The sequence below is a fragment of the Orycteropus afer genome, unplaced genomic scaffold (assembly GCF_000298275.1).
Source record: "Orycteropus afer afer isolate SDZICR_OR568_19922 unplaced genomic scaffold, OryAfe1.0 scaffold00046, whole genome shotgun sequence".
Taxonomy (NCBI): Eukaryota; Metazoa; Chordata; class Mammalia; order Tubulidentata; family Orycteropodidae; genus Orycteropus; species Orycteropus afer.
In genome coordinates, this window is record NW_006921633.1 from 11,787,814 (window position 1) to 11,800,523 (window position 12,710).

Genomic DNA, 12,710 nt, shown 5'->3' on the forward strand with positions numbered 1-12,710 from the left:
AAAAAAAAAAAAAATGCCCAAGTAAAGCTAGATGAAGGAGTGTACCAACCAAAATGTCATAATCCATTGTGAAAATCTGTCTCACAAGTAATAAGTTGTTAATAATAGTTTAAGTACTGAAGTATATGAAAGATTTACTTTACAATGTAACTTAAAGCAGATTCATGGTTTCAAAATAGCAGAACTCTCTCACTTATATTTTAATTGGGTTTTAGAATGAGTGTTTATTTCTCTGAGTCATCTGTTGAGTGAGTACAGAAGAAGGATTGAGAACCTTTGAACCAGATAAGACTTTTTGCAACTATGATACTATATTTCCTTGATTGTAAAAGACTATTGTTTAGAAGATGGACTATCAACCTAACAGCTTTTCAAGGGAAAAATAAACTTCTGTCGAGATTTCTTTGATTTTTGCTATCAGGCACATCTGACTTCAGAAATACATTTAGTTGGGGAAGGGAATAGTATATCTTAGAATTGGGGAGATGTTGTATTTATATATCATACGGTCTTCAGATTTTGGGGAAAATAAAGTGAGAACAACTGAAACAGGAGACTAGATCAGTTATTCTGCTTCTGATTTCACAGGTAAATCCATCAGATAGGTATCATCTCATGCCCATAATCACCCCTGCCTACCCACAACAGAATTCTACGTATAATGTGTCCACATCAACTCGAACAGTAATGGTAGAAGAATTTAAACAAGGTAAACATGTTGGCCCTATTGCTCTTTACATAGTCCCACAAGTGTATACTTGACAACAGTTTTATTACATATATGGATTGGCAGTTAGAGTGTATGTAGCAGGGTATTATTTCTGAAAATTCTTTCAAATGTGTATTTTTTCAGTATTTAGTTTTCCAAAGTATATGATACTAAGGCCATAAATGGAGCTGGTGCAGTCTGATTGAAAATGATTTTTGTATTCAAAGAAACAACATATAAATTTACGTTATGTTTACTCAAGAGTTTGGTGGGATTAGAAGTTTTGGAGTATAGAGAGAGGAGCTAATAATATGCTGGTCTATTTTCAAAATCTTTTTTTTTTTTTTTTTCACTTTAGGTCTTGCAGTCACAGATGAAATTCTCCAAGGGAAATCAGATTGGTCCAAACTACTTGAGCCACCGAATTTCTTTCAGAAGTATAGGTATCTGAAATTTTGCAGTTCGTGTGTGTGTGTGTGTGTGTTAAGAAAAAAAATACATAAAACTTAAAAAGAGATGATCGGCGACCGCAGCAACCGCTGTCACTTTTCTGAAGTAGTGAATAGGGCAGTAGACATCTCAAGTGATGAGACTCTATATTGTAATAGTATCTGATCCAGTGTTAGTGATTTTTTTAAGAAATGAGTTTAATTGTAGGATCTAGAATCAGTTTTGTGAGAATCAGAACATGTTTCCATTTTCATACACTGTGTGAATGTATTAGCTCTTTTGCTCATGGCAGGGAGGGAGAAGGGGAGAAGGGAGAAGGAAAAAGTAATGCTGGAAAAACAGAACCTAACAGTTTCTGGATTTTTCTTTTTTCTGATTGTTGCTGAAAATTCTTCATAGACATTATATAGTCTTGACTGCCAGTGCTTCAACAGAAGAAAACCATCTAGAATGGTAAGACTGATATTTCAAGATCTTTACCTACTGGGCACTACGCCACCAGAGCTTCTTACGTACTATGTGGTGATAATAGTATATTTATCTGGTGCTTAGCCTTGAAGAGGAGCTCTGGTGGTATAGTGGTCAAAGCATTTGCCTGCTAACCAGGTCAGCAGTTTGAACCAACCAGCCACTCTTTGAGAGAAAGATGAGGCAGTCCGCTTCCATAAAGATTTATAGCCTTGGAAGCCTTACGGGGCATTCTAACTCTGCCCTGTAGGGTCGCTGTGATTTGCAGTTGAGACAGTGGCAGTGGGTTTGGTTTGGTTGGTTTTTCAGCCTTAGAAAAGAGCTCTGATGACCCAATGGTTAAAGCACTCAGCTTCTGACCGAAAGGTTGGTGATTCAGACCCACTTGCAACTTCTCAGGAAAAAGATGTAGCAGTCTGCTTCTGTAAAGTTTTACAGCCTTACAATCCCTGTGGGCCACTTCTGCTCTGTTTTACAGGGTCACGTCTTGGTAGCAGTGGGTTTTTGGTTTAGTCTTGAAAACCCTGTGAAACACAGTTTCTACTCTGCACACATGTGGTCACCATGAGTTGGAATCAACTTGATGGCAACTGTTTGGTTTTTTTTTTTTTGGTTGTCCATTTGTAAAATACTTTCTTAATTTTCCAAATTGTTAGGTTATGTGGGTGAGTGTTGTTCATTGCCATGGAGCCATTAGTGTTTTAAGAAATAGCATCAATTAATGTTTCAGAATCAGGAATGACACAGGATAAAAATATTATAAATCTTCCCTTTTTGTCATTTCTCAGAGTCAGATTTAAGCAAAATGAGGCAGTGTGAATGATGCTGATACCCCGCCTCTTCTTACTGTGTCCTCCACCCTGGCTATCATGTTTTCTTTCCTCACTGTTTTCTCCCATCACATATTTGGAGGGAGGAAAATTATCCTTTTAATGTAGAGGATAGTAACATGAAAGTTTTTGGAATTTTAAGCTGCTGTCAATAGATATGGAGGTATTTTTGGTCAGGGAGCAGTGAATCCTTTCTGGTGCATCACATTCCGGCCTCCATTTCATTTGTGCCACATAATGTCCATTGGAGCAACATCTGACTGCATATATGTCCATGGGTCAGGGAGGAGGGTCTTGACACCAAGAGGAGGGCCTCCTGTTTGCAGTACCAAGGGCTGCAGTGGCTTTTGCCCAGCCACCCCGTAGGTTGGTGGGCTCCAGGCACCTGCAGCAGCTCTGCTCCATCCTTTTGGGGCTTCTGATTCCAATGGGGCTCTGAGCCTACCGCTCAGAAGCAGCCAATTGCAGGTGCAAGTTTGCAAATCTCTAGGCTCTGGGCACTAATAGAGCAGCTTATGCAGGGGTTGCTTTGATATATATTTATTGAATATATACGATGTTCACACAATATCCTGTTTCACAGAATGTATCATGGTCATTAAGCAATGCAAACCTTTATTCACGTCCCTGGCTCTACTAGGTGGAACCTGTTAGGCTAGCAGAGATGGTTTTGCCTTCCTCAGGTCTGACTTCGGAAAAGTGAAACATGACAGTACTGTCTTATTTTTACTTCAAGGGATTAAGACTTACTGATAATTAAAAGGACCCTGACAAGAATCTTTTCACTAAAAAAGTGTTTCATTTGTCATCTAGATCAGGGATCAGCCAACTACAGTCTGGCCTAATCTACCCTGCCAGTTGTTTTTTTAAAATAAGTTCTGTTTGGAACACAGCCATGTTTGTTTGTTTATATATTTTCTGTGGCTGTTGTGCTACGTGGCAGAATTGGATAAGTGTCACAGACATTGTGTTACCCACAAAGACTAAAATATTTACTATCTGGCCCTTTTCATTAAAAGTTTGCCAGTCCTTCACTTAAATAACATGGTGGAGTGATTGAGTTTTTTGTATATTGGTGTTGAAGCACACACAGTTACAATGTGTAAGCTTTTTCAGGTGTTTGAAAATAACAAAATGTTTTTGTCATTAGTTCTTTCTAATTCATAAAGTCGTTAATAAATTAATACAAATTCATAAATCCATTAATAAATTAATACATGATAGCTGATAGCAGTTAGCAGTTACATTTCTTAAGTGAGTTGGAGAATAGAATTACAGAAGTCTGGCAAAACTTTAGTAACATTTGATCCAGTTTTAATGAATCCCTTTTTAAATGCAGGATCTAGTGTTTATTTTGTGAAAATGAGAACTTTTTAAAATAAGTTCTGTGCCAGCTTACCTTTTTTGTTCATACCATTTAAACATAGACATAGGGGTTAGACATAAGATTTGGAAGTGGGAAAAGATTCAGAGCTACATTAAGTAAGTAACATTTTTTGTTCCTGTCCAAGGTGTGAATATTTTATGGTCTTAACCAAAGCAAAGTATTTTAAAGAAGATACTTCTTAAAAAAGGAGCGACAGATAAAAACTAATTAAATTACTGTCACTTGCCTGAATGGTATTTTAAACAGAGTCTCTAATATGCTGGACTGAATTTTTTAAATTAACATATAAAGCACATATGTTAGTTTACTTGATTTTAGCTTCTAGATTTAATATGGGTATAAACAAAAAAAATCTTGTTACATTCTTTATTTTAGGGTTGGATTAGTAGAATCTAAAATCCGTGTACTTGTTGGAAACTTAGAACGAAATGAATTTATTACTCTTGCCCATGTAAATCCCCAGTCATTCCCAGGAAATAAGGAACATCATAAAGAGTAAGTTAATAATTTTCTTAATATTATATTTCTTAAATAATGTTTAACAGTCATTGATGGGAGGTGATACAGGGTATGTTTGAGTAAAACTGTTTGTTTGAGGTGATACAGGGTATGTTTGAGTAAAGCTGTTTGTTAAAATTAAGTATATACTGTTTGTTTGGTAGCCCTCAGACCCCAGCAAAAACTCCATCATAATATTTGGGGCATCTTTAAGTACATATTCAATAAGTCATTTTCTAAGCTGGTCTTTAGAACAGCCCAGGATAACTTACCGGTGGTCTATATTTCAGTTTTAAGAATTTGGCCAAGCCACTGATAACTGTATTTATGCTTACATAGTGAATAAGTTTTAATTATCAAATAGCTTTTGTAAAATTGTGAAAGTTAATGGAAATTCTTAAATTTTACCCTATAGCAACAATTACGTATCAATGTGGTTCCTTGGAATAATTTTTCGGAGAGTAGAAAATGCAGAAAGTGTTAACATAGACTTGACATATGATATACAGTCATTTACTGATACAGGTAAGACTTTCTCATCATAGAGTTGTGATTCCCAGCCTTGGCTGTACCCCAGTATCATCTGGCTAGGATCTGGCTGACTATATTTCCTGAAATTCCACAAGTGGTTAAATGAATATGGTACATCCATATTGTATAGCCATACTGCTATTAAAAAGACAAGGTGTGATGAAGCAATTTCTAAGACATTTTGGGGGATTGGGAATTGCAGAATAAATGGTGTATTGTGCTACCAATTATATAAATAAAGAAAAAAAAAGGTACGTAGACTACTTCCAGAAGAATACATAATGCAATAAAGAAAATTGGCAACATTGGTTACTCCTGTGTCGGGGAGCTCCAGGGATGAGGAGACTCCACTGGATATTCTTTTGGGCTTTTGTACCATGTTTAGAATGTATTCTTACCTGCTTTAAAACAAAAAGAAAACTAAACAAATGCCATAGATGATTCTGTGCATACAGAGCCAGGGTTTGTAATCACAGTCATAAAGATGGCAAATTTTTTGTTTTTAGTATGAAATAAGTATCGTGGTTGGTACAGGCTTGTGGATCATGTTTCAGAATCAGTGAAAAGGGTGTCTTTCACATGGCTCCCTGATGATACCCATCTGAATTACCTTAACATATGGAAATTTTCATAATCTGAATTACGGTACATTCATGGTATTAGTATTTTGAGTTTTATTCATCTTTGTTGTTGTATTGTGCCGTCGAGTCAGACCCGACTCATAGCGACCCCTCCTTGGGTTTCCAAGGCAGTATTGCTACGGAAGTAGATTGCCTCATCTTCCTTCCAAGGAGTTACTTAGATAAGTTTTCTAAATTCTTTTGAACTACCCCTCACATTTATCATGAAAAATACAGATTCCTGAGCCATCTCAGAACCACTGACTTACACTCTCAGGGATGGAGCCAGGCAATCTACAGTTTTGAACAAGCATTCCAGATGATACAGGCAGTCTAGAGTGAAAACAGATAGGAATTTTTCCATTCTAATTTGGAGTCAGGTTTTTCAAAAAAGAAGATAAATGGGAAACTCTGTTTATTAAAGTTTCATGAAATTTTCTGTTATAGATGAGGAAACTAAAGCCTCAAGAGATTAAGTGATACATTACAGTTCACAATAGTTGCTATGCAAAGAAACCTCCTATTGTCTCTTTCTTCCCTGGATGTATAATCTAATTGGACATTGACAGCTAAAATACATTTGTGTGATTCACTAGAAAAGGACATCATGTTTAATAGAGGACCAGTGAAAAAGAAGGAAACCCCCAGTGAACTGGACTGACAAATAGCCACAACAGTAGGCTCAAGTGCACCAGCAATCACTGGGCAGCGTTTCATGATAGGTTCTAACATGGCCGTGAGTTGGAGCTGGCTGAACACAACTAATAAAAACAATTTGTGTGAGATTGTTAGTAAAACAGATTTTCTTACAAGTGTGAAATAGCCAGGTATCAGAGTTTAGAGTTGTGTATATTTTGCTCTTGGCAAGGTGATCAGGGTTGTTGAACCTCATTTCCCCACCTATACAGCAAGGGTGCACTTCTACATGGTTTCTGAAGACTGATGGTCTATGATTGGTGTGGGCTATGGTTGGTCAAGGAGCTCTGGTGGTGTAGTGATTTAAAGCATTCATCTGCCAACCAGAAGGTCAGCAGTTCAAACCCACTAGGCTCTCCATAGGATAACGATAAGGCAGTTTGTTTCCATAAAGATTTACAGCCTTGGAAACCCTATGGACAGTTCTGCCCTGTCCTGTAGGGTCACTGTGAGTTGAAATCTGCTTGATGGCATTTGGTTTGCAGTCATAGAAGAAGCTTCAGGGAGAAGGTAGAACTTGAATTGCATCTTGGAAATTGAGTGTAAGAATTAGCTTAGATTTGGGCTAGCAAGTGGCCATCTAGATGCAACAATGGGTCTCTCCTCATCCAGAGCAAAGAAGAATAAAAACCAAAGACACATGGAAACAATTAGTCCAAGAGACTGGTACACCACGCGATCCTCAGCCTATATGACTATGAGACCAGAAGAACTTAGATGATGCCCAGCTACCACTGTCAACCACTCAGAGGGGAATCTGTGTAGGAGATCCTGGATAGAGTGGGAGAACAATGTGGAACAAAACCCAAAATCATTTAAAAAAAAAAAAAAAAAAAAAGACCAGGTTTGGTGGTCTGATAGAGCCTGATGGAACCACTGAGACTACGGCCCCTAGCTGCCCTTCAGGTCTGGAATTGAACCCACTCCTGTGTCTTCCAGCCAAACAAAAGACAGGCATATGAGCTGAACATTTACATTAGGTAGACACACTCCTTGGAGAGAACAATCATGGGAGAATAGAAGGGCTGTGTATGGACAGGGAGACAGCCCAGGGGGCAGGAGTGCATGGGAGGGAAGCTGTTGCATTGTGGGAAATTGTAGTCAGTGTCCTGAGACAAAGTGTATGTGAGCTACTGTATGGAAAGTGAATGTGCTCTGTAAACTTTCACCCAAATCACAAAAAAAAAAAAAAATTAAAAACGAGTTTAGATTTGGGCATGTAATTATGAGAAGATAGCCTTTTGGGAAAAGATTTGGAAGAAATTTTTTTCTCATATTTATTTTGTCACTTAAATCTGATATATAGGAAAGTCTTAGAGGTTGAATAGACAGACTTAGAAAAGCTGGACAGTTTTTGTCAACCACTTGGAAGGGGATCTATGTAGGAGATCCTAGATAGGGAGAATAATGTGGAATAAAACTCGGGGTCATTTGGAGAAAAAAACAGAAAAGAGGGGACTAGGTTTGCTGGTCCAATGGAGCCTGGTAGAACCACTGAAACTGTGGCCCCTGGCTACCCTTCAGGTCTGGAATTGAACCCACACCTGTGGCTTCAAGCCAAACAAAAGATGGCCATATGAGTTGAACATTTACCTGAGGTAGATGTTCTCTTGGAGAGAACAGGCATGGGAGAAAGAAGGGCTGCTTATACACAGGGAGATGGCTCAGGGGGCAGGAGTGCATGGAGGGATGGACACAGGGAAGAGGTAACTACTGGGAGGAAGTGGGAGGGGAGCTGTTGCATTGTGGTAAATTGTGGTCAAGGTCATAAGACAAAGTGTATGTGAACTGCTCTATGGAAGTTAATTTGCTCTGTAAATTTTCACCCAAATCAGAATTTAAAAAAAAAGAGGAAGAAGAAGAAAAGAAAAACTGGACAGTTTTCAAATAAGACTGTGATGTGGGAATGTTTTTAAAATATTCTGTAAAGGGTGTGTGCATATAGTAGTGGGGAGATGATTAAATGCGTGTGTATAAAAGAGCAGCAGGTTTTGGTTCAGAAAGAACATTCACGTATTGGCATTGTTACAGTATACAGACAGGCAAACAATATAAATATGCTAAAAGAAGGAATGAAAATTGAAGCAACGCATGTGAAGAAAAAACAGCTTCATCACTACCTTCCATCAGAGATTCTTCAAAAAAAGAAAAAGGTCAGTGTGTAATTTTTAACTCTCTAATATGGTTCCATTCAGGTTAATGATCCTGGGACCAAATTTTCATTCTTAAAGCTCCCTAACCTATTGAGAAGGAAGGGGGGAAGGTATAGAAAATTCACTCTAGGGCTGAAACTTTACCTTTATTAATCACAAAAAATAATTTGCTTACATACTTCAGAATTGATAGCATCTTCATATTCTCATTTACTTAAAATTCTTGTTTTCCCTTCTTTCAGCAAAGTCTGTCTGATGTCAGTCGGAGTTTGGGTGGACTTCAGTCCAAACGACCATCACTAGATGGCAATTGCCTGGATAGCTCCAGAGACACTGATAATGGAACACCTTTTAACTCCCCAGTGTCTTCAGTCAAACCTTCTAAGCCTGACAGTCCTCCTGTGGGAGAAACAGAAAGGTCTGTTTTTCAAAACTGTCCTTTCAGTCTTCTGTTTAGTTTATTTGAGGATAATGCATACTTTTCTATACCTTTGCTACATGTTTTTTTTTAATTATTGAAAAGCTGTAGCAGCTGTTAGTTGGTTTCTTGCTTAGAAATATTTGACAGTTCATGATAATCTTCTCAGAGAGAATAAGAGTGCTTTTAACTAAGTAATATGAAATGTTAAAATAAGAGTGTTTTAAGTAAGTAGTCCTTAAATCATTTAATAACAACAGTTTAATACTTTTTTAATAGGAACAATGCTGAGCCTGGTGCTGTCATTGTGGAGAAGCCACTGAGTGTTCCACCAGCTCAAGGGCTATCTATTCCAGTCATTGGTGCAAGTAGGTATCTAAACTTTTTGTTGTTAATCATTTTCCTATTACCTGGTTGATTATTAAAATCTCTTTTCTCCCTCCCTCTTTCAGAAGTTGATTCTACAGTAAAAACTGCATCACCCCCAGCTGTGTGCACCATTCCTACTGTAGTAGGACGAAATGTCATTCCTAGAATCACAACACCTCACAACCCTGCCCAGGGGCAACCTCACCTAAATGGAATGTCAAATATAACTAAGAATGTTACCCCCAAGAGATCCCATTCCCCATCCATAGATGGGTCTTCTAAGAGGTTGAAAGATATAGAAAAGGTACTATGACTTAGTAGTGATTCAGTAGTTTATTTGTAAGAAAGTTAACTGTAAGTAAATAACATCAAAAGTCAATTTAAAATAACACTGAAGAAACTAAAAATTTTCTGTAGTTATCTTATTAATGTTCCATTATAATTTACCTATTTAAAAAGAATATTTACAAATAAAAGAATGTTTACCCAAACCCTAAAGGAACAATACTAATTTTTCATGCAAAGTTCAAATTACTACTGTATCTGAAAACTTGAATGATTGGTCTGAGTTCCTTGACTTACACAGAAGTTGTAACTGGTACTAAATAATGTTATTTATTGTGTGCTATAATGTTGATCTTCTTTGCCTCCAGTAGGTGGTGGTAAAACTGTATCTTATTTGTTAGAATCTGCATTGATTTAACCAAAAAGTTAACTTGCACTATAGAAATTAAGGGTGCCGGTTGCATTCAATCTAACATAAATTCTCTTCCCTGTGAAGCTGTGTTTGTAGTAGTTTATTGGTGATAGCCTAATCACTAATTAGTCTTCCAGTTTATACAGATTTATTTATTTTGTAAATACTTAGTAGCGACTCATTGTAATGTTTATATTTTAGTTTATTCGACTTGAGTCAACATTTAAGGACTCTCGTGCTGCTGAAGACAGAAAGAGAAAATCAGTGGTAAATATATTAGTAGTGTGCTTCAAAATATTTATTTACCTTTAAAGAACCATGTGTTAGAAACATATTATATTAAAAAGTAGGTCAAATTAGATCTGTCAAGTTTTGCTTATGTTTTATTTCATGTAGAAATCGAGTTACAGCCACTACATTTGCATATAGTAAAGAAAGTTCTCACTTGTATTAATTTTCTGTTTCTAGGACACCATTGGAGGAGAATCAATGCCTATTCCTACTATTGATACGTCACGCAAAAAGGTAATAAATAGTCTCATTTATCGGCAGAATACTATTACAGTTGTAGTGTATAGGTGCAAAGTGTTTATTAAGAGCCTAGGCTCTTAAGCCTGGGCTTACTTTCACTCATCAAGACAAGAAGTGCTTCTCATTGCAACCTTGTTACCCTGCCAGGTTCCCAGAGTGTATTGACTATTCTCAAACAAAATAAGCACAAAATGGAAAGTGTCTTCAGAGCTATTAGTTGTAGAATTTTTTAAATTTCTCTTTCTGTAACATAAAAGCAGGTTATAGGAACTAAGGGTATATAATTATATTAAGTGTGATGGAAGAAAAAAGTTCTGAGATGTTTAATGAAATGACAATGTATCCTTTAACATATTTCAGGGATAAAAGTTAAAGGGGTAAACCAAACAAACATGGCAAAATTTTAATAATGGCTAAGCCATGGTTACGACATCTAAGCCTTCATTATCCACTCTCTACTTCTGTAGGTGTCTGGATTTTTTCATAATTTTTTTAATGGCTGTGCATGTGATGCAGGTGTGTGTTTAGCCTGGCTTCTGCAGTCATCTGTTGGAAAAAAACTAACATATTGTTTCCATTACACAGCTATCTGTATCTTAGGGGTCTTTCTTTACTTCTCAATTTCTTTGACTTTGCCTTCTTATATTTAGCCGTGGTTGTCCACAGAATCTCTTACATAGAAGTCACTGAATTTTGCTGTCATCAATGCTACCTAGCTTAACTATAAAACTCAGTTTTCCTGAAAAATATCTCAAAAGTTGGGTTACAGTGTTCTTCTCTGTGAATATATTACAGAGATTAATTAACCAATGTAACTCTTGGATATTAAATTTTCCTCTGTAACACATCCATCTTTCATCTGTCTCACCCCTTTCCTCACAACAGTTTCCTGTTTAGTATCTATGCTCTTCCTATTTCTCTTTTACAGTTGCCTGTCTTTAATGAGGATGGTATTCTTTATACATTTCTCAATGCAGAAGTAGCAATCAAATTAACATAAGTCTTTTCCTATATGCACTCACACTCTGCTCATTCCCTCTTCCATTTGCTTTTCACCTCTAACTTTAAAAAAAACAAAGTTCAGGAAGTAAGAGATGCCTGTGAACACGCAGAGGAGGAGATGCTCAGCACACACATGAGTGTTTAGGACCTAAGGGATTTAGAGAAAAACTCAAGAGTTTTGTGACTGATTCAGTAGTTGGACCTTTATTGTGTGTGTGTCTGTAGGCACATACATATGTTTTTCTTTCTTTCTTTCTGTTTTTTCCTACTAGAGACTACCCAGTAAAGAACTACCAGATTCGTCATCTCCAGTTCCAGCAAATAACATCCGTGTCATCAAAAATTCCATTCGACTGACCCTTAATCGGTAAAAGCAGTGCATCCCCACTTAAGTGAATATGCAATCATTTAGTGGCATAGAATCAGCCACTCTTTTTAAAATAGAAGTGGCTGTCATACATAATATGGTGAAAGTTACAGTCATCAGCCTCATGACCTTGAAGTGGTTTTGAACTCTTACACTTTGACCTGCAGATGCTGTAACATTTTCTCACTGATTGCTACATACACTTCTCTGAGGATCACCTGCTGTCAAATTGTCATCCACAATATTATGGCTTTGCGTTTGGAGGTTTTACTGCCTTAACTTTCAATGCTTGTTTCTCTGTTATGGGAACCAGTCCTTGCCCACTTGGACACTGATAAAAGAAATCCTGAACTCCTTTTTCTTTTTTCTTTTTTTTTTTTAAAATGTCTTAATGTTATAATCATTGTATAGAGCTGAAAAAGTTGAAAACAAAACAAAAAAAAATTGTCTTGTAATTTTTCAGTGTTAACACAATTACTTTAGCATTGAAGCCACTTTGTGAAACCTGAGATAAATGAATGTAAGGTATCTTTTCTGCTTTCCTCATTTGTTTAGATGTACTTATTGTCTGTTCTGTTGATTTAAATTATTTTTTTCCAGATTGGCACATGAATATTTAAACTTTCTTGTGTGTGTGCCTTTCTAGCCAAATGTTGCATAAGGTATCAGGGAGGATTAGTCCAGTGATTACATACAAGAGTTGGGCACCATGAATTCTTTGTATTTTGCCTCCCATGGAGGCCTTTGAAATGCATCTTTATTAAAAATCAAAATGTAACCAGGATACTGAAAGTCAGTATATGAATGGTGAAATTGTTACATACCCTATCCCATGCCATTCTTGTTCGTTGACTGGTATTTTTTACAAGAAACAACTCATTCTAACGTCAACAATAAGATACCATGAAGTACGAGAAACTTGTATTTTTGAGGTGTAAAATTAACTGGCATGATAATTCCTCACCATTACTTACCCCACAACTT

The 12,710-nt window shown here is 36.8% G+C and overlaps 1 protein-coding gene across 1 annotated transcript in view; it reads left to right on the plus strand.

Moving 5' to 3' along the window:
* The window catches only part of PAPOLG (poly(A) polymerase gamma), a 41,379-nt gene extending 29,649 nt beyond the window's left edge, over nucleotides 1–11,730 (plus strand). Inside the window, exons 11-22 of the mRNA XM_007938022.2 lie at nucleotides 589–709; nucleotides 1,068–1,152; nucleotides 1,559–1,612; nucleotides 4,220–4,339; nucleotides 4,758–4,867; nucleotides 8,221–8,342; nucleotides 8,585–8,760; nucleotides 9,040–9,128; nucleotides 9,213–9,433; nucleotides 10,028–10,093; nucleotides 10,295–10,351; nucleotides 11,632–11,730. Coding sequence (XP_007936213.1) covers nucleotides 589–709; nucleotides 1,068–1,152; nucleotides 1,559–1,612; nucleotides 4,220–4,339; nucleotides 4,758–4,867; nucleotides 8,221–8,342; nucleotides 8,585–8,760; nucleotides 9,040–9,128; nucleotides 9,213–9,433; nucleotides 10,028–10,093; nucleotides 10,295–10,351; nucleotides 11,632–11,730 — 1,320 coding nt within the window. The remainder of the gene's footprint in view (nucleotides 1–588; nucleotides 710–1,067; nucleotides 1,153–1,558; nucleotides 1,613–4,219; nucleotides 4,340–4,757; nucleotides 4,868–8,220; nucleotides 8,343–8,584; nucleotides 8,761–9,039; nucleotides 9,129–9,212; nucleotides 9,434–10,027; nucleotides 10,094–10,294; nucleotides 10,352–11,631) is intronic.
* The last annotated feature ends 980 nt before the right edge of the window (nucleotides 11,731–12,710 follow it).